General features: G+C 38.0%; 1 protein-coding gene across 1 annotated transcript in view; it reads right to left on the bottom strand.

Annotated features, from left to right (window-relative positions):
• The window catches only part of CDH7 (cadherin 7), a 121,493-nt gene that overhangs the window by 57,814 nt on the left and 40,301 nt on the right, over positions 1 to 23,378 (bottom strand). Inside the window, exons 4-6 of the mRNA XM_081098051.1 lie at positions 12,423 to 12,717; positions 8,377 to 8,496; positions 1,751 to 1,918 (exon numbers count right to left, since the gene is read on the bottom strand). Of these exons, the coding sequence (XP_080954177.1) occupies positions 1,751 to 1,918; positions 8,377 to 8,496; positions 12,423 to 12,717 (583 nt within the window). The remainder of the gene's footprint in view (positions 1 to 1,750; positions 1,919 to 8,376; positions 8,497 to 12,422; positions 12,718 to 23,378) is intronic.

The following is a 23,378-nucleotide window of genomic DNA, read 5'->3' as shown; positions in this document are numbered from 1 at the left end:
GGAAACACATTTTAGGCTGAGAGCTGTTGCTGTTTGCAATTTTCTAAATTTTGTGAGGAAGTTACTGATTTTTAAAGAAATGATTACAATATATGCTTATCATTTTTTGAGTGACTCTTTACACATATCCAGAATTTTCTTTAATAAAATCCAAAAATTTCAAGGTTAGGATAGTAACCAAATGAGAGAGTAAAATCCCAGCAAAAACTGAAAAATCTAATGACACAACCTTGGCTTCCTTCACTTTAGTAAGTAAGAGAAGATCCAATGAGCTAGAAAATCTGTGCTCTATCTTATCAAATCTTGAGGACTGAAACCACAAAAATTCTAAGCATCACTTTTTACCTCTGTAGGCTTAAAGAGAAACACTTAAATTTATTCTGAGCCCAATATAATGACATTATTGTTTGTATATTTTTAATCCTACAATCCTCACCTCCCCCTTTATAAGCCATCAAGGGGATGGGTTTAAGGATAGGTACATTTTTTAAAAAGAAAAACTTAGGATATAAATGTTATGGTTGTTGTTTGGTCTTTTGTTTTTTTTTTTGTTTTGTTTTTTTTGGCCAGGATGTATTAAAATGTTGGCTGTATAATGTAAATATTAAAAATATATAAAATGAAAATGAAATAGCTAAAGAAGCAGTATTTGAAAGAAACCATAGTGGCATTCATATCTGCAGAGAAAGCCTCTTTGCTTGCCATTATTTGCTCCTAAGGTCTTTGTGTAAGGGAGCTTAGCTCCCCATTTCTATCAAACAAGCATTTTAGAGACATTGTAGTCTGTAAAATTTCCTTACATCCTTGAACATTCTAAAGAAGCACCACATACACTTAACAAAAGAGGGGGAAAAAGGAAACTGAAAGAGAGCAAGATAAAATGCTTTTTTATAATGAGAACATCTCTACATACAGAATTTTTTTAACCTTTTTTTTTGTTAAGTCAAAAGCCATTTTGCTCAAAGAAACAAAATTGAGGGCCTGTAGTTTTCTGGTTCTTTAGACTGATTTCTTTTTGGAACACTCGCCCAAGAAAGATGTGGTAGAACTAGAAAGAATTGTTCAATGTGCATGAAGTGGTTAACAAAAGGAGGGGAATAAGAAATGGAAGAGCTCAGGAATCTCCTACTTTGTCTTTCTAATAATATAAAGCATTATTTTATATTACTCATTGCAACGATCATGTAAATTACAGAATGTTTAAAAATGTCTTAGAATAAAATGGTTAATACACCCGGCCAGCATGGCTCAGTGGTTGAGTGTCTGACCAGGAAGTCATGGTTCAATCCCAAGTCAGGGTACACACCCGGATTGCAGGCTGGATCCTCAGTGAGGGGTGTATAGGAGGCAGCGATGAATGATTCTCTCTCAGCACTGATGTTCCTATCTCTCTTTCCCTCTCCCTTCCTCTCTGAAATCAATAAAAATGTATTTATTTTTTAAAAAGGTTAATATGTAAACAAAGAAAATAAAGTATAATATTCAGATAATGTGAATGAAGAAGAACCATGTATTTTAGAGAGAAATAACAGAGATATATGATTGCTTTTATTTATTTTCAATATCCTCCTTATTTTATATTTTTTAAATAAAATCATGCCCCTGATAAAACAAAATTGTGGAAGAGTATAGTGATAGCAAATTATTTGTTTGAGAAGAATTTGAAAAAAAAATATTTACAAAGACATTTTTATAGATGGGCAAGGAAAGTGGGCACACTTGGCGCCATTTAACAAAACAGCTTGCTTACTTCGAGGAAAGCGAGGTGGGTTATCGTTGACATCAGTGAGGGTCACGGTGACGGATGTGGTTCCTGAGAGTCCTCCGTTTTGACCAACCATATCCTTTGCCTGAATAACAAGCAAATACTGGTCTTTAGCCTCTCTATCCATGTTTGGAAGGGCGGTCTTGATGACTCCTGTAAAATTTCAAATCCCAGTAAAAGGCATCACGATTCACTGAATTCATATGAGTGAAGAACACTGACATAGGTCATGAGACCCTCTTGAGATGTTGCCTTTTGTTGTTTTATTTATGTTTTTAATCATTTTAATGCATATATTAAAGACCAAAGGGATATGATAGTTACATACAATATTACAAAACTGAGAAAATGCTGTAATGTGGATGAGTAGGGCTTTTCAATATTGGACAGAGAGGATTATCTTCAAGTTTTTAGAAATGTGGTTCAGGAAATATCAAGTTATAAAGAAACAAAATTAAATCTGTATCTAGAATAATGGGCAGTCACCTGTACAAGTATATGACAATAAACCCATCCTTTTCTTATCTTTCACACTCTCCAACAACTTAATTCCAGGTGATGTGAAATCACCATGACACCTTCAACTATGATCTCTACTATCCATTTTTCATAAAAATAATGGAAACATTCTACAAAGAAAACACTGAGAGTTGTTCATGTTTAATAAACGAAACACCATTTCAAACTGTAGCTTTGATGCTGGGTGATATTATATCTATAGGTCTGAGGAAAATTACCAAAAATAAGATGACTATGCTAATGGCATCAACAGCACTAAAAATATTGGCATGTTTTGTTGTTATTTCTAATCAGTTGCATTTAGTATTGATATCCCTCAATAATTTAGATGGATGATGAATTGATTTCAGAATTTCATGTTGCTTGATTGGGAAATCTGACTCAATAATCATTATTGTAGTGAATAAGTTATTTTATATTAATAACTATATGATTTAGTTATTATGTAAGCATATTAGGCAGTAATATCTAATTATGAGGTAGAATTTAGTTTAACTATGTTATATATAAATATATAAAATGGCATATATACCTAATATACTTAGTATATGTACATCTAGTTAATATTAATTAAAATGTATTTATTTAATAGTGGTCTATAGAGACCTTGAAACTAGCAATATAAGATCTTTATTAATTAGATATAAGGAATCCAGAATCCTACTTAATCATTTCTTGCACTTTCATTTTCTCCAACAAAGACAATGTCTGACCTAAGCACCTAGGACACTTTTGTTTATTGACTTACTTTGAAAAAAATGTCTAATATATTTTACTAAAATATATTAAATATTCTAACTTTTAGGAACAAGTCCGAATTTAAATCCTCTCTGACTCCTCAGGCAGAAGAAGTCTTGTGTCATGGACTTTTCATGAGAGAAACTGGGTTTTATGATACAGGATGGGTCTTTAGGAAGAAAACAATTATATACAAATTTGGATAAATATCCTTTTTGCCTCATGTCCAGCATAAAAATGGTTTCACATCCTCCAAATTTTTGTATTTAATTTTAAATTGTTGAAAGGCTGTTTCTTCAGTGGTCTGCATGTCTTACATTTTAGCTCTAAGTATCACTTATAAGCCTAGGTCTGTGGTCGGCAAACTGCGGCTCGCGAGCCACATGCGGCTCTTTGGCCCCTTGAGTGTGGCTCGTCCTAAGCCTTAGGAGTACCCTAATTAAGTTAATAACAATGTACCTACCTATATAGTTTAAGTTTAAAAAATTTGGCTCTCAAAAGAAATTTCAATCATTGTACTGTTGATATTTGGCTCTGTTGACTAATGAGTTTGCCGACCACTGGCCTAAGTAATACTATACTAGTCCGGCCCTATACTTCACAATATTCTATAGTTCAACAACTGTTCTTGGGATGGGAAACAGATGAGAAAAGCGTTTCAATATTTAAGAATGACTTAAGCAATGAATTATGGGTTCCTAAGATTCCAAGTGAGATAACAGTCAAACTATCTTAAGTAACCACATTTTTGCTTAGATCTGAGCACTAGCTGTCAAATACAAACACACAGACACACACACCAACAATAACATCTATATGTTAAGCATTTGAATTATACTTTAATTAGGCCAGTTTTTGTTATTGTTGTTTTTAGCGATCACTTATTCTAATGTACTGTGTTGGATACTGTTGCACAATTATTGTGATAGAGAGAGGTCCACAGCATCTCAACATGTCAGCAAAGGAAACACTATAGCCTCATTCCCTCAGAGACTGACTTAGAGACATTTATTTTTAAAGAAAATATAGAATTATTAGGAGAGAAGTCCAATAGTCAGTCACTCACTTATTTTTCACACCTCTAATTGTCTCTTTATAAGCGATCCTATAAATAACACTTTCCCAAAGCAAAAATCATGACATAAGTTTGCAAAGTAATGCAGATGGCAAAGGTAATTTCTCAATACCTCAAATATTAAACATATTTTTGACAAGAATAAAATAATTGGGAGAGAATTGAATTTAAATAGGGACACTCAAAAAAATGATAGATTTATAGTTCTATGACTTTTGCTAGTTCTTCGCTTTTATGTGTAAACTGTCGACATTTGGAAAAGAAGTCTTAGATGCTGGATTTGACTTGCATTTTGCTATGTATTTTATAGACACACATGCACACGGCAAGTCCTTAACATGATAGCTCTGAAGTGGTAAAGGCCAATCCTGCTAGTTGGATCCCTACAGTTCTGTGAGAGTTTATGCAAGACAATACTATTTAATTTCAATAATCAATACTTTTCAGCTACTCTAATGAGAAGAATATGTCCTGCAGTTCTCTAGAAAAGAGACTGGATCAGGTCTGGGGCTTTCTGAATAATTTTTCACCTGACCCAGTAACCCAGAACTTTTCATGTATTTATAATCCATGTTCACAAAAAAAGTACTGTGAGTATGAAACATACATTTATCACTGTTACTGTTCAGCAACAGCACAGTGTTTGGTTGGAAATAAAATTTTAGATGATTCTCTAATGTTCTACTAGTCATGGGGTTTGTTTTTGCATGTTCTGTTACCATGGAATCTTCTGAAGAATTTATGCATGTACCACCCCAGGGTAGGGAATCAAACAATGTTGGTGCCTGCAATCTGCTCAGTCATGCTTTGGATTAGTCTCAGGAGTCTGTACTATCACATGACCCAGGGAATATGTGGCTGAAGATATTCATGCTATCAGGTACAATATACATTAGGCACGCAAGGTAAATCTCCTCCTAATAATTTATATTTATTTCTAAATTTTCTGTCTGTGCCTTATATTATTGGGTCTGTTTACCTTTTGGTGAAGCATATAATAGAACCATAAGAAGATAGAGAAGAGTCAATAGTAAAGATGAAAGCTTCTGGAACATCAAAGAATTCCAGAGCTGGCATCAAATAAAGAGACTGAGGAAGAGACTTGCGTAAGCTGCGAGGGGAGGTTGGCAGCCCTGACACGCATGAGGCACCTCCACACCATGAGCCATGCCACAGAATGGATCACGTGTAAGGGCAGTGGGAGGGGGGTTCTATTATGGCTATATTACTTACATAAAATTATGAGGTAACAAATATACATGTAATATACAAGGTGGGACAAAAGTAGGTTTTCAGCAGTGAGTACACCAAACACAGAATTTATTCTTGTATTATCACTTACTAATTATTGTATTATTTTCCGTATGAACAACTGTAAACTACTTTTGCCCCACCCGGCATAACACAGGTACCAAGTAGTCACACCTCTATGTCTACACAAAAGAACAGCGACATGACAAGTGATATTTAACACTCAATCCACTGTCCAGGGCCAGCTCTGTGGTCTTATGACCTGTGCAGTCACACTGGTCCTAGGCTGGGTTTCTTGCTCTGCTGATGACATCCTGAAATCCTACTAATTTTAGAACAAGACACCTGCACTTTCATTTTGGACTGCATACTAATAGCCAATTCTGCCACATGTGAAAGAGACCAAAACGGGGGTCTGCTTGCTTGCAGGTTTACAGAATAGGTGAACACTCTGAAATAACCTCCGTCTCTCAGTAAATTGGGGGACACTGTGAAGATAGGTGACAGGAATCTCTTAGTTTACTACTAGGTTATCTTGTTTCCAGTGTGTTCTATTTGCTTGTTGCAGTCAACTGTCAACATCGGTTTTTGCAGGTACTCTCATTCTTGTTTTATGAAGGGAGAAATTAAGGTGGGAAGTACAGTTCCCTTTGGTCATTGGGCCTGTAAGTGGTGCTACAATGAAACATGAGCATAGAGGTTTCAGCAATGCTCAGTTAATGATATGTGATCCATAAATAGTAATAGTGATTAATAGTGATTATTAATATGATCCTTGTTAATAATAAACTTAATATTCTTTTTTCTTTTTAAAAAAGAAATTGGAAGTTAAAAACTTAGAAATGTACCTAATAGTGATTTCCTGGTCCTTTTCTTTAATTTTTTTTTTTTACATAATCTTGAGTTAGCATACATTCAGCATGGTTGTTTTTTTTTTTTTTTCTGTCAGAACTGTTACTTTCTTCTCAAAGACTCTCTTAAATTTAGAGATGAAGAAATAATGTTATTTCTCACAGAGAATAATACCAATACCAAGTAAGGAAGCCAAACTTAAATTAATTTACAGGTCTTCATGCTCTTAAGTACTAAAAATTGTCCATTTTTGTCAGAAAAAAATACATTTGGGGGGTAAAAAGTGCATTCTCCATTTTATGAATTAGCAAAGAGGGTAAAAATTCCCAGAAGAGCTCTGCACTAATAACTTCAGATGAGAAGTCCCAATGATTAGAGCCCTAAAAACTCTAAATAAAATAAAGTCAAACTCTCTTCATCTCTGGTCATACAGAAGCCCTCAGATTCTGAAATTAAACTTAAGTTTGAAGTACTAATAATATGATCCCATGCAATAGATTACTGCCCAGTTAATCAACCAGGGAGACCTTACCTACACAGGGCTTATGAAAAACCTGTTAGCTTACAACAGAGTTAAAATCAAAAGCCTACCATTAAGAGAAGCAAAATATTTAACCCTTGGAATTAGTACATGCTATTTTTAGAGCGCTTATATAATACAAGAGTATATAATTTGTTAGCAAAATGTCAGAAACTTGTCAATGTCTTTCCAGGCTATAAAGAGTAGATAGAGAAGAGAATGGGTGGGTGTTTGAATTTAAGTTCTCAGGTCTATCCTGAAATCAACCACAAATATGCTTTCTACATTCACAGGCTTCATATCACGAATAGAATACTTTCAATTGCTTCTCCTTTAGTACTTGCTTAATCACAACTATTTCTTCTCTACTAGACTTTGCAAGTGGCGTTAAAACTCCACCACTAAATACAATGCAGTCTCCGAAAATTCTAATGAATGACAGGCTAGGATTAAATTCACATCTCTGTTCATGCATGATTACAACTGCCATTCTCAAAAGACATTTAAAATTTTTATCCCCCGCAGTGATTTGAGAATGAATTAAAATTGTCATTTTCTTTTAAATATGGAAAACAGGATAAGTGGAATTAAAAATTCATTTAGAATCATAGGTACTATCAAATATTCATAATCATAAGCATGGCTATTTGAAGAATTCTCTGTGATAAAGGCAAAATTCTTAAAACATAAGGAACTTTTGGATTTTCACAGTGATGAAGAGAATCTGTGGCACACAGCAACCATCTTCACACCCACCCACTCTTCCCTCCACACTGAGCCAGAAAAGAAGAATTGATAAAATATTATTTTATAACTGATAGAGTGCTCCAAATTATACTCTTACATGATGTAAACTGTATCAGCTTAAAAGCAAAACACAGCATCTAGCCAAACAGCCACATATTCTATCTAGGCAATCCTGTAACTCATATTTTTTTGGCTCTTAATATTAAAAATAGTCATTTAAGTTAGTCTTTGATTTAGCAGAATTCATCCTATCTGTTATATTTAAACTAATTTCCCTAAGAAATCTGGCCTTTGAAAAATAAACTGAACCTACCACTGATGTGGCTGCATAGCAGGAAGATTTCTTCTTGAGAATTAAATTTCACTGTGTATAATTCCTCTGTGAATTAATTAAAGAATACTGCCCAGTCTGCATGGCTCAGTGGTTGAGCGACGATTTAATTCCCGGTCAGGGCACATGCCTGGGTTGCAAGCTTGATCCCTAGTGTGGGACGTGCAGGAGGCAGCCGATTGATGATTCTCTCTCATCATTGATGTTTCTGTCTCTCCCTCCCTCTCCCTTCCTCTCTAAAACCAATAGAAAATGTATTTTTTTAAAAAGAATAGAAACAAAAAATAAAATTTAGGTAAATAATCAAAATTTTCTTATACAGTCAGGAGATAGTAGTGGAAATAGTTTTAATATAAAATATCTTATAATTAGGAATACTGACAAATATTTTTAAATGCTCTTAATAGGTGCTATTGACTTTATAAATAATATGCTAGTTATTACCATAATATGCATATTGAAAAAAGCACCAAAAAATGGTATCAGTGCCAACTATACGGCGTAAAAATCACTAATATTGATTCTATGCCAAGGTAGACATGTTGACTTTCTGAGGAGTGTTGCATTTCAAGTTTTACCTGTCTTGGGTTCCACCGAGAAATAGGGCTGTCCTTGCAGAATACTGTAGACCACGCGGGCGCTGTTGCCATATGTAGGATCATCAGCATCGGTTGCTGTCACTTGTACCACTGAGGTCCCTACATGCCAACCCAAAAACCAATGAATTAAAAACTTCCGATGCCACAAAACGTAAACACTCACAAAAGTCTGATGATTCTGCACTAGATTTGTTTTTAATTTTGCATTTTTCTTGTTTCAAGGCACATTAAAATTTGATAGAAGTATGATAAATACTCATTAAGCCCTCAGAAATATTTAAGGGGCACGAAAATAGGTTGGCAAAAATATAAGATTGATGATGCCTATTAGACTGGGATATACTCAGAATTGGATGGGACTCAAATTTTTGGCATCTCATCCATCAGGGCCAGGTAACAAGTTTTTAGCAGCAGCAATCTCTCTAAGTCTCAATCACTGTCCAGGAGGCAGCCTGACAAGCAAGAGCATCTGAACACCGAAATCATGAAGGGGATCTCACTGCTGCAGCTGAGCAAGCCCGGACAGAAACAGAAACTCCATTAATTGCATAAAGAATATTGGATTATCTCACTATCATTTTAATCTCCAGGTCCAATGAAATATGCCAGTCAGGGAAAGACAAATACCATGTGATCTCCCTTACATGTGGAATCTAATGAACAAAATAAACCAACAAACAAAATAGAAACAGAAGCATGGATGGGCACATGGAACAGACGTGCAGCTGTCAGAGAGGAGGGAGGCTGGGGACTGGATGAAAGAAGGTGAAAGAATTAAGCAGAAAAAAACCACATATATATTCTATAACACACAGACACAGACAACCGTGTGGTGATAGCCAGAGGGTAAGGGGGCGTGGTTAGGAGGAGGTGCACAAAGGCGGGGAGAATGAGGATGGAAACAGACTTTGCTTTGGGCAATATAGTATGCAGTGTGCAGATGCTGTTATTGCTGAGTTGTACACTTGAAACCTGTATGGTTCTATGTCACTCCAATAAATTCCATTATAAAAGAATATTGGATTAATATTTAACCAGGTATTAGTTGGCTCTTCTATCTCTTTAGTAATAGTTTTATTTATTTTTTTATTTGTTTCTACTAATTGATTTAAAGCAAAAGCATGAAATGAAAATTTCAACCAAACTCCCAAAGGAGGAAAAACATGACAATTTTAATAACTGTTTTATTAGTTGTTTTTCTACAATTCATAAGACAAATGTCATATTGCTTCTTCATTTTGTCACATATCTACCTATTCCCTAGAGAAAGCGTTTAGTGTGCTCTGCTCTTTTTATTTCCATTTGGGATGTCATCTTAAAAACATCAGATATGTTTTCTTAGTTTCTATATTAAGCACTTGTTATTTTATCAATTATGCTCTATCTGATGGGGATGGAAGAGATCATCTTTTTAATGTGTTTTTCTAAGGTTCAAGTTTGGCTCTAATAATTTCTTGAAAATATGGCATTTTTCATCTAACATTTATTTTAGATGTATTCATACATAGATTCCCCCTTTCTAAATGCCTTAAATAAGTCATTACTGTCCATTTTGTAATAAATCTATTCTTTTCTTCACACTATGATTGCCTTTAGCAATTCCATTTTCTTTAAAATTAGGTTGAAATTATGAAGTAAAATAGATGGTGCTGTCCTTTTTTTATGCTGATGATTTGTTTTGCTTGCTTTCTTTTTTCTTTTATGATCTTGGGTGATTGTGCCCTGTGAATGCCTCCTAAGACCAAATAATAAAAAATGTATATTTGAAAACCGTTTTAAGAATTAAATTTTATTTTAAAATGTTAGACTCAATGACATTGATGTTATCTATTTTCTATATAATGCACTATCTTACAGAACTATTCATTCTGATGCTATTAGTATTGATTTTCTACTTCATTAGAAAAGAAAACAACTTTAAACAAACAAAATGATGACAAGTATACTTCAGGAAATTTGGTTGTGTACTATATATATTCTTCTAAAGTGTTCATTACTATATACACAGACATATTCTCAAATAACTTTAAATTTTCCATGCTTTTGTTATGCTCTTCTGGCAACGAATAAACAATCCTAAGAGCTAGCAAGTATTTTAAATCTTACAATTAGTCAGCATGTAATGAAAAAAAAAATAGCCCTCAATATTAAACACTGAAAACTTGTGTTATATACATACACCATACTGCTTAGTAGTTATCATAGCTACTTAGTTAGAATAAAATACTCTGATAAACTATGACTAAAAATCCATATAACCTATTTTACATAGAACTTCATTATTCTTATTTCAAATGTTGACATTAACCCAGTGATCACAATTAGTGTCAATGAAATCCTGAAGGCATTAGAAACTCATTTTCTAAGAAGTTCTGAACTTGTTGGAATCAATCAAAAAATAACTTAAGGTGTGCAAAAAATCATGCTGTTGGGCACCAGAGTGGCACCATTGAAACCAAAGCCACAGGGCATCCGTTAGCCTCTGAAACAAAGTTCCCCTTCTGTTCCAGGTGGGAGAGGAAAACCTTAGCAAGCCAATGAAGAGCACCCACCATGCCCACGGGAATGATGGGGTTGAACTGAATTGCTCTAACACTCCTTGAAACTCCTGTTTTGCTAAACATTACTATCCTGAGGAGGATAAGGTGACTTCTTTTTCTCTAAAACCTCCAAAATCTTGTTGCTGCTGTCGTCACTGTTGTTTTTGTTATTGTGGTTAAACAACAACAGCATCAAGCACTCTGAAGAGGCAAGCTCTACAGGGAAAGTGTGGAAAAGCTTCTTTGGTCAAAACAATCTGTACACAGAAGCTACTGGAGTGATAATACCACCACTGTGGTTCGGATTTTTCCTGCCCACAAGCATCGATTCCTCTGGCTCATCCTCAATTTGGATTTCTTTGGAATCAAGAGCCATGTGCCCCAAATAAATTTCCCTCTCCCATCCGATAAGAACAGAAATCTCGGGTCACTGAATTCTGATTTCTCCTAAAGGGCACACACAATACACTTCTTTGAAATTGCACTTCCCAGCATAGAAAATGCGTTTACTGAATCCTGGATGAATGGAATGACCTTTATTGAAAGTAAAATCACACAGGGTAAAATTTTCCTGTGTTAAAATACAAGTTCAATTATTATTTTAAATAAGCATCCTCCTTTGATAATAACAATAACAGGAAATAAACATATAAAGCTACCATCTCCATTCCAACCTCATAATGTTTTATTGTTTTGTAAGGTCATCCATATTTAAACTAAATATTGGCTGAAACTATTCCAAAGGTACCTGAATGCATTGAGTTTAAAATAGAGCTTAATATTATTTGATATAAAGTATATACTGGAAGTACTTTACTTTCTATTTTTGCAGAAATGGGGCAATGTCAAAGGGTCTTGGAACAAAACAACCTTCATCATTCTTTCATATATCTCAAACTGAGGATCACTTTCCCATTATTATAAATTCAATATAAAATTCCATGCACTTAAGTTTCTGGAGAAATCAGAAAAAGATTACTAGTGGCATGCGGATGGACCTTTGCCATTCAAGAATACTCTACAGAAGAGACCACCAGATCTACATGACAATCTGACTTGCCACTAACAACCTACCTAATACCGTGACCACAGAGAAATGCTTTCAATAGTTCATTATCCTACTATCAGGAGAGAGAAAAATAAAAGATCGTCCCACTGCTGTGTCTGCAAAGATTTTCCTTTTTAACTTCTTAAGCATCATTTTAATTATTACTTTTAAATTGAAAGTGAATGTAAAAACTAAGCAATTTCCTGAGAATACTGAGGTAGCTGTGTAAAAGGAAAAACTTGATAATTTGTCATAAAATAAACTAACATGTTGAATAATAAGTATTCAGGTCCTGATTACTAACATGTCTCCAACACTCCCCTCACCCTAATTGTTATGTTATGCAAACGTGATTTTTTTTCCAGGACATATGATTTAATTTTAAAGCCAAAGCCCCTAAAATCAGACACTGCACAACAAGTGCATTGTTTACTCACCCACAGGAGACATTTCGGGAATCCCGGCGGTGTACGGGCCATCCAAGAATTTGGGCTCATTGTCATTGATGTCCTGAATCTTGATGACGAACTCCGACTCGGGCTCCACGGGCTTGTTGGTGAGCCTGTCCAGCGCTTGGGCTCGGAGCGTGTAGTAGGCCTGCTCCTCGCGATCCAGCCTCTTGGTGGCGTGAATATCCCCCGTGTTCTCATCAATAATGAAAATGGAACTTGCCCCTTCGCCTGACAAGATGTATTTGATGGAACCATCTCCTTTATCAACATCAGAGTGAAGCTGGTGAAAAATTCATGTGAGATGAGATTAACTCACAAGGGAGTCAGCAATATGGAGATCTGTAAAAATAATTCTTACGTTGGGCAGCCTCACAGACATTTTTTTTTTGTTCTTGGAAAGATTAGCCGGCGCTCACTGTGCACAGAGGACAGGCTATTAGAGCATGTCCGCTTGCACTAGTGAGCAAGACAATTTCATTTATTCCTGTAAACAGCCTCATCTCCAAAGGTATTTTATGTCTCTCCCAAAGTTAGGAACTTGTTTTTGTGTTTTGTTGTTGTTGTTGTTTTAAATATATTTTTATTGATTTCAGAGAGAGGAAGGTAGAGGGAGAGATTAAAACATCAATGATGAGATAGAATCATTGATTGGCTCCCTCTTGCACGTCCCGTACTAGGGATCGAGCCTGCAACCCAGGCATGTGCCCTTGACCAGAATCGAACCTGGGACCCTTCAGTCTGCAGGCCAACACTCTATCCATTGAGCCAAACCAGAGAGGGCTGCAACTTGTGGTGGTGTTTTTTTTAATGGGTCTGTCCTTGCCTGATTTCCTAGTAGACATCTCCTTCGAACTGAGCAGATATCCAGTAAACACGTATAATGGGTTGATTTGGTCTTGTTCCAAGCAAAGGGACTTGCTATAATAGAACATTTATAAATCTCGATCTAATAGAGTATGTACTATACTTATAAATACCAGCATTCTTTGAGGCTGCCCCTTCCTCCCACTCCACTCTCTTTTTCATGACTATCAAATATGGATGTATGGCCATCACTAAATCAGCCCCCAGATCCTGTTCTATACTTCAAAATTTGAAGCTGAAAAATAAAGCACTGCTCTCTGAAGTAGGAATTTTAAATTAATACATGCCTGAGACTTCAACTAAGCCCTTTCTCCAAATACCAAGAACTGCAATCCGATTTGCATGATTAACCCTGCATCAAGGTGCATGGGTAGTGCGGCCGATTTGCATTTTCTATCTGGGACTGTCTCTTCTGCATGTCAGAACATTATGTTGAACAGAGGAACCTTAGGAAACTCAGAAACAATTACACATTTTTCTGAACTTCATCACCTGAGAAATCCAGGACTCAACCTGCCATTTCAACAATCATTCATTCTCTAGAATGGCCATCATTCTGGACTTGGATAAATATGAATGCAAAAACCCGATTTACCAAATAACACAGCTTCCCCTTGTCCTACAGAACTGTGTCTGCATTCTTTAAAAGACGAGGTGCTAAAAATATAAAATATGGCAAACTGCATCGGAAGGTGCATGCAGGGCATATGTTCCTTCTGTGGGGGCGGTTGGGGAGAGCGCTGGCTTGCACCCCGGATTTCTGTTAAGTGATCCCTCCACTGTGCCAGAACAGCTGTGTTTATACTCTGCTTCAGAATATTCAAATACCTGATTTATGCCTTAGTTTCTATAGCTTTTAGTCAGGAATAAAAAAGTACAAAAAGTGAATTTCTGGCACCAGTTATAATTTAGATTTGTTCAACATGGAAGCATCAGGTGGATCACTGTTCTGCATGTTTATCCAGAATGTGGAGAAGTTGTAGTCCTGAAATACAGTGAATTACTTACACTTTCTTCCATCATTCTCAGGGTTACTACTCCATATGTATGTCCCTCTAATTTAAGATGAAGAAAGTTGAGAAATAGTATAGTTTGTGTGCTCCATGTGCACCAAGAACTGTTCTTAATGTTCTCTGTGTAATAACCCATTCTGTGTTCACATTTTGACTCTTTCATCCCTACTAACAGATTAGGAAACCGGCGTAGACAAAGGCTAAGGATTTTGCCCGAGGTCCTGCAGCCACTCTCTGTGGCTGCACCAGGATTATAAATCCCTGCAAGCTGGTGGAAGCCCATCGCCACCCCCTCCTGTGGGACCCTCCCACTGAGAGACTGGCACATGCCATCTGCCCCCACCTGATAGCTCCCCAAATTTTAAAAAAATCTCAGTGCTTCAGGTGGTTTCCATCCACATGCTTTATGACTTACCAGAAGGCTCCTTTCTTGGCATTATATAACAGCACTAACCTCTACACCAGTGATGGCGAACCTTTTGAGCTCGGCGTGTCAGCATTTTGAAAAACCCTAACTTAACTCTGGTGCCGTGTCACATATAGAAATTTTTTCATAATTGCAACCACAGTAAAGCAAAGACTTATATTTTTGATATTTATTTTATATATTTAAATGCCATTTAACAAAGAAAAATCAACCCAAAAAAAATGAGTTCGTGTGTCACCTCTGACACACGTGTCATAGGTTCGCCATCACTGCTCTACACCCTCGACAACATACCAAAAAGTCCAAGTCCTGAGACAAAGGCAGATGATGAATGAAAATAAGTTGTTTTCAAGCTGCTGATACCTCAAGTACTCCCCCTGTAGATACTTCTCACAGTCACCCTCCAAACCATTCCTCACCCTCACCTGAGCCTCTCTGGGTTAGGAGTGTCTACACGCTGCAGCTGACTGTGGTGGAAATGTTAAGAAGATTTGACGACCACAGAAATACATATGTAATACGCAGGCCACTCCTTCAGTCAAAGGCCTGCTGTATCTCTAAATCTTATTAGGGACTCCCATTTATAGAACCAGCCCTTATGATTCATTTAACTAATCCCAATCAAAACCATTGCTGTTTTCATTGCATCTCCAATTATGTGAGGATTAGATTCTTTCTCCTCTAACCCCCACCACACACATGCACACAGGGGCACACACATGCACATCTGTTTCAGGGGCCCTTGAACTTTTTACCATCCTTTCCATCACTGGCACTTCCCCCCCCCCAGCAAGGACCATCCTAGGCTTACAATCACTGCCAAACTTCACAAGCAGAAAAGTGCTTTGAGTCTAAGCTCAGTGACCTTGCAACTGTACAGACATGTGCAGGTAAAAGTGATGACCAACACTGAAGTGTTAGGATGGCTATGTGATAATCAGCTGCAATCAGACATTGGATCTGTGAGTCTATGCACATTATTATAATGTTAATAGGTAGAGGAAAACCCATGCTGTTCGAGAAAAACTACCATCCTTCTGTTCTGAAAAGGTATACTCAGCAATGAAAAATGTTGCAAGTGTAGAATACCAAATGGTATTCTTAAATTGACACAAGTGTCTATGTAGGTGCAGGAACACACACACACACACACACACACACACACACATGCACACACACACAGACCAGGCATGCACATAACCTTTGTCAATGATTGAGGTAAGTACTACTCTCCAGAGTGAAAACCTCTGGCCAGGAATAAAAATAAACATTCAATGATCCTACAACATGGTAAGTAAATCAATAAACATTATATGAAAAAGCACACTCAAAAACAAATATGTGTACTCTATTTGGGGCAAAGTAGAATTCAGGATGCTATATATATTTCACTAGAAATAACTTTGTAAACATCTTGTGATCCATCTAAACAACAACAAAATCTTGATTCATTACTCACCAGACAAAATGCACCTATACTGCCTGGGTTCCTAAATAATTTTAAAAATAAGTGTCATGACACCACAGTAAATATTTACATTATTATTATTGTTATTATTATTATTACTCGCGGGGGGGGGGGGGGGCTCAACCAGCCTGCACCTTCTCACAATCCGGGAACACTCGGGTAGAGTCCCTAGGCCTAGCCTGAGATCAGGGCCTATTGGGGCTTCCCTTCTTCAGACTGCAGGCAGCTGGCCCCACCCCCGCCGCTACCACTGCTTGCCATCTGTGCAGTGCTGCCCCTACACCCCCCCACTGCCACCAGTGGCCTCCCTCTGCAGGCAACAGGCATGGGGTGCGATGGCTTGGCTGGCCTGGGCCTCCCTCTTTCTTTGCTTGGGGGGCGGGACCAGCCCAGTGAGGGGCCATCTATCTACTTGATCTCTACTAACTGCTGGCCTGCCTACCTGATTGCCCCTAACCACTTGCCTATCTACCTCATCACCCATAACTGCTGGTCTGCCTGCCTGATCACCCATAACCGCTCGCTTGGGGGCGGGGCCAGCCCACGAGTGGCCCTGGTGGTTCTGGTCTCTGGTCATTCCAGTCGTTATGCTTATGGTGGCTGGCCTTTTATTACATAGGATTATTATTATCATTATTGCAAATGAGCACAAACAGTGAGGAGCACAGAGCCCTGACCTGAGTCTAGCTCCTAAGGGGCCAGAAGAGACAGGGAAAGAGATAAGACCATATGTGACTCCCAGACCTCACTATATGCCAGCACTGTGTGTGGTAACAAAGTATATACCCAATCGTGTGGGACTCTTCATATCCTACACAGGCCACGAACACAAAGTACACTGTGCAGGCACGCTAAAACATATGTTTAATAATTCATTATAGCTCCGTCATCTCCCACTTGGTAAAGAACCCACCCAATATCTCTATTTTATCAATCCCTTCTTTTAGATTTCTCCAAACAACAATCCTAATTTGAAATCTTCAAATCTTTCACTTGGGCCATTACACAACTGCCCAGTTATTCCCCTTTAGTGAGTCACATAATGTAGGCTGTCACTGTGCTTGTCAGAAAACATCTCCCTAAAATATGAAATGAATTATATCACACCCTCATTAAATACATTTAATTGCTACCCAGGATTGATGGATTTAACCCCAATTCTAAGCACAGGGCTCCATGTGGGGGTATGCTATCACCCCGGTCTCTCTTTCCTATGCTCCAACATTGACCTGGTGTTCACCACTGCCTGAGCATGGCAAGCATTTCTATTTTTTTCAAAACATGTCCTTCATCATCCTGCTCACCAACGGCATCCTACTCGGCTTAATGCAAGTTCCCTGGTACTGAGGTCTTAGCAACCCTACTGTCCTCCATGCAATGCTGCTTGAATTTCTACAACATAACCTATCTAATTCCGCTTTATATTGAAAGTCTGGTTTCACTGTTCGTCTATCCAAACCCTCCCTTAACTTAAAAACTCCTTAAGAGCTGGGTTCTTTTTTTTTTTTTTTTTAAATATATATATTTTTTATTGATTTTTTACAGAGAGGAAGGGAGAGAGATAGAGAGTTAGAAACATCGATGAGAGAGAAACATCGATCAGCTGCCTCCTGAACATCTCCTATTGGGGATGTGCCCGCAACCCAGGTACATGTCCTTGACCGGAATCGAACCTGGGACCCTTAAGTCTGCAGGCCGATGCTCTATCCACTGAGCCAAACCAGTTTCGGCTGAGCTGGGTTCTTTTTATCACCATATTTCACATTCTCAATAAACAATTTGTTGTATTAAATTTAGCACATGTATGAATCCACTTCGTAAAGCAGTCACGCTTGTTTTATTTCAATTTCTATTCTTTTACATTTTAATGGCATTAGGCAAAAAGAAAACAAACAAACAACAACAAAAGCACATCTTGTATCTCTGGTGTGTTCTCCCTACTCCTCTAAACTATCTAGATCAGTGGTTCTCAACCTTGGCTGCACATTAGAATCACCTGGGAATCTTTTTAAAATCCTGATTCCTGGGCCTCATCCTCCGGAAATTCTGTTTCTTTGTTACTAATGTTGTGGCCTCACCCCATAACAAAGAAACAGAATTTCCGGAGGATGAGGCCCAGGAATCAGGATTTTAAAAAGATTCCCAGGTGATTCTAATGTGCAGCCAAGGTTGAGAACCACTGATCTAGATGGAGCACAGACACCTTGTTCTATATGCCCAGGGTGAAACTTGGCATGTTATATTGCACCAGCAAATTTGCACACCTGTGTTCCCCATGAGACAGAGCCCTTTAGGAGCAGACAAGATCACACACACACACACACACACACACACACACACACACACTCCAGGAGAGTTTTATACACCTTTCAATGGAAGAATCTCCATGTTCTTGATTAATTTTTACTTTTTTTTTTCTTGAAGACAGCAAAGACCAAAATTAAAAATGAAATAATGCACTGCAGTTTTGATGATTTTCTCACAGGTATTTAATCAACTAGGGCCTGATACAAACTAATGAACTACCTGGTCTAGCACTTCAATTCATCTGCTTAAAGAAAGTCTGCAAATGGTGATAAAGACTGAGGTTAAAAATGCAATTAAGCATGCAGGAAGCAGCCGATCAATGATTTTTCTCCAATCATTGATGTTTCTATGTCTCTCTCCCTCTCTCTTCCTCTCTAAAATCAATAAAAAAATATTTTAAAAAATCAATTAATTCTACAGATCAACTTTCTTCCCTCTACAAACAGCTTAAACTCTGCTTGTTATCATCTGACTGGTGGTGACCTGGTCATTATGCTGACCCTTAGTTTCGTCTGTGAAATGGAGAGAAAAATATCTACACATGAACTTGAATGAAAAATTGTGGCAACTACTGGAAATGACACAGCAGAATGTGACTGATTAGGGTAAATGACTATACCAGCAGAATTGTACTTTTTGATGTTTTTGCTTTTGAAAACATACTAATTTCATGTCATGAAAAAGAACAAATCTAGACATAAGATGAAACTATTGGGAAAGAGATAATGTTTATCTTGGAAGCTCTTGACACTAATAAAATATCTCTATGATAATCCTCACTGACCTACATATGGTGAGGACAGAAATAGTTATAAATCAGATTTGCATTCAATTTTTCCTTGTAAGGAACATTTGAGAATAAGAAAAATGAAAAACACATTTTATATAAATAAAAGTCTATGCTGCTGCTACATTTGTTTATAAAAAATCAAGTAATGATGTCTAAGTAAAAAATATGCATATTCTCTTTTGAGGAACATGTTAATAAATGTGTGGATGGTTTTTATTGAACATAAGCAAAGATTTCTAAGGTGAATTTTCTACCATAGGTTTACTTATTATAGATCCCTGGTATTTTCGAGTTTAAAAATATATTATAGAATGTTAGAACTGATGCAATTTACTTTTACTAAACTTTCACAAGGTTAAAATTGTAAGTATAGAGGGCAGATTTAAACAATAATTGGCAGCAATAAAACTGCTGGAATATACACATTACATACAAGTTTTCTTTTCTCATTATGCTTTCTAATAGATTCTTCCACATACCACTGGGCACCTTGTAATTATCAAGCTGTTGAGGAAATATTACACATGAAAACAAGGGGATGTTTTTTGTTTTTTTTCTGCTTGAAGTACTCCTAATTTATAATTATCACTGTGGTCCAGGATAACGGGGCACAATTTTCTCATGAAGCCTCTTTGAGGAAGGCGCATGGTTTAGGAAGTACTGACATTAATTACTACACAGAGAGGAATATAGGAATGGGATCTAATGCAAGAAGTGCTTAGGTAAGGTTTAGATTGCCAAGAAAACCCCATTTCTAATTTTTTTTTTAACCAGCAATAAATAAAAAGAAAGGAGGGACTAGCCAGATTATGTTTATTCTCAGAAAAAGTTCACACTAATTCAGTGGCGATAAACTTCCCATGCAGGGTCTCAGTTCATTTACTCGGTAGCTGAATGCCACCACTGTTAGGTCAGTGCAAAGGAACCAGGGGCATGACCGGTGAATGTCCACTCTGCTACTGGCTGAGCTGACCTTTTTGGCTCTTTACTCTCAGTTGATCCATCCGTTATAGATCAGCATCTGCAAATGGACACTTGGCCTTGAACGGTGATGTGAGGATAAAAGGAAGGAATGCATTTGGAAATGCTTTGTAAAAAGTAACTTTCTATCCCTATGTATAAAGTACAGCAGAACGATCTGCATTCCTTACGGAGGAATGCTCCCGCTTTTGTTTGAAAGCGTCTACATGTGTGCCCGTGGCGTGGTTACTCACAGCTTTCCATTAAGAGGCACATCTTGTTCACCAGGGAACCAGCGATAACCACGCAGAAAAGCATTCCCACTTCCCCACAGCGGCCTGCGCCTCCCTACAGAAAGCGGCACAGTGCTCATCTCCTCCTCCCTCCAGCAGCCGTCTCCAGGGGCCATCCCAAACTTTCCAACAACTTCCTCTGCCGTGACCAGATTTTTACTGAACAAAACTGCTCCTGGGCTGATGTCCCTGTGAGCACATCACATTCTCTACTTCAGGATCCTGTGCAATACCTGTCTCACTCAGTCCTAAACACTAGGCAGTCAACTGGAAGCTGTTAGTTAGAAAGCAAATCCCTGGGAATTGTAAGCTTTTCCGTCAGGAATGTAACTTTTAATCTTGCTTTTTAACTAGAGATTGAGCAGGCAATGTAGACCCAAGGGGTGGAGCGGTGCTACTCAAAGTATGGTCCATGGACTGGGTCCCTGTCTCCAGGTCCAGATAATCCGAAAATCGAGAGGAGGAGCTCAGCAATGTTCATGATTATACAGAGTAACTTAAAGTGGTTGAATCTGATAGGAGTAATAAATAGGGATGGAATTTTTTCTAACTCCTATGAAATGTAGTTACAAAGTTATTAGGAAGTCACAACAGAGCATGTCCTGTGTTCTGAAAAACAAATAAGCTTGCCAATGGCCCTTAACCCAGATAGCTAAGAAGTGCTGGGTCAGTGGCTAGAACCTCACATGGCAGCTCTGTGACTGCTTCTAGGCACTCATCCCGTTAAAGCTCGTGGCCAGCCCTATCATTAGGGGAAACTGGAGGGTCCTCGCCACCGCAGTGGCACAGGCCACCTGCAGGGCCATCCTTCAGACTGAGATGCATGTTTCGCACCTGGCATTTTAGAGAAGGCACTCAGGTAAATCCCTAATGGGTTTGCAAAATATTTCCTGAAGTCTTCCGCACTGCGTTGCCTTGCCTTGTGCACACAAAACCAGAAACCAGAATCGTGAAGACGATGGAAATAAAATTTTGGAGTTTACATTTGGGTGAGAAAAATCCAACACTTGGTAAATTGCAAATTGGCAAAGAGAGTGAGCCATTTTGGGGGGCCATCCCACACCCCATGACCAGCTGAGCTTTTTAGCTCCTCCTCCTCTCCTAATTCAGGACAATTCTGAAGACCCTGCCTCGCTCCAGAGCTCTCCCTGATACACTCTTCTTTTTTCCATGCCTCCAAATGCTTTAATGTCTATAAACTTCACGCTATGAATGAACCAGTCACAAGAGTGAGGAGGATTCACTGTGATGTCTTTTCATGGGGGAAGAGAAAGAAGCAAAATGGCCTTCACTCAGCCCCGTGGCCACATCTGTAAACATTTCTCCCCACATGACACTCTCCTCACTCCATTCTCCTTGCCCAGGGTGAGCGCCTCATGTTCACTCAAGTGGTACGGTGCCAGATCTGCTGCAGAATATTTCAAATAGAGTATGTGTCCACAGGCCCAGACCTCTTCATTTTTATTTTTAAAAGCTCTCCAGGTCATACTATGACCCACCCAATGTAAGAACCACGGGCCCAAAGAAAGAGAGGAATACAAGAAGAGCCTAAAGAAATACCCTTTCATTTTACTGACATCATTTTGAAAAAATAAGAGAAAACGGTTTCTTAACTAGGTAAAAAAGAATATAAGCAGGTCTGCAGAGCTTTGGCAGTAATTTGCTGAAAAGGTACAAATTTAAAAAACATAACTCAAAAAAACTTCTGACAAAAATTCAATAAACACAAAAGTCTCCTAAATGAAGACAATAACCTGTTTCACACGACAAACCCTCCAGGGGATATGGGACTGTCTCTTCTAAAATAGAGCAGGTATGAGAAATAGGACCATACTCTGCCTCAAGTGACCTCAGAAGAAACTAAGACACATTTTCTTCTCCAAAACAATATAGCACGTGGAATAAATGAGGCAGAGTTCTTCCCTAGCCTTCCTGCACCCTCAGCAACCACAGTGACTTCAATATCCTGCCTTCCCATTGCTGACAATCTTGACTGCATTGTTTAATGCCCTAAAAATAAAAGTTTCCATAAACACATGTAATACAATCAGTAAAGCTACAGGAAGAAAAGGAAAGACAGAGAGTAAAGTGGAGGGATTGGCAACATGGAGTGAGGTTAATAATAGTTGACATAAGGGTGAGCCAGACTTGAGAAAGGCATCATGGGTTTTCCTGGGAGAGAGGGCCTGGCCTGTCCATCTGCCTTTACAGGTTGATCTGGTGTCACCTGGAGGATTCCACCAGCACCATCTCGAGGGAGGTGGCGCATCCCAGCGCTAAGAAACAAGCAGGGGAGAGTGAGTAGCACCATTGCTTAAGACTGATTTTTTGCAAAATTTGGTTTGGTTTTTAAACTAATGAAATTCTGTCCCTTCTTAAAAATGCAATATATTCTCTGAGTATTTTCTTTAACAGCCACATTTATTTCATAGTATGATTCTGTTCCTTCTTCTCAAATGAGTACCAAATATTAGCACTCTGCTCGCCATTAATCCACGAACTGAGATTCAAGGCAAATAAAACAAGCTTTCTGGCAGCACAATCAGAATCACTAAGGTGAGTCAGAATAATACTGACACCGACTTCACATCTTTATTAAGCATCTGACAAAGGACAAGAATCAGGGGACTGGAGGCGAAGAGCCACAAATGCTGCTCTAATGTTGAACCCGAGGCAATTAGTACCTTCTTGGGACATTAGTTTGTTCATTTACAGAATGGATCGGAGTAGGGAGTTATCCTGACAACTCCCTCTAAATCCCCTCCAAAGAAACCTGGTGAACTATAATTACCCATCCAGATTCCTCATTCATACTGGGT

The sequence above is a fragment of the Myotis nattereri genome (assembly GCF_964212035.1).
Source record: "Myotis nattereri genome assembly, chromosome: 8".
In the NCBI taxonomy this organism is placed as follows: Eukaryota; Metazoa; Chordata; class Mammalia; order Chiroptera; family Vespertilionidae; genus Myotis; species Myotis nattereri.
The sequence above is the reverse complement of the archived record's forward strand: the minus strand, read 5'-3'. Positions and strand labels throughout refer to the sequence as shown.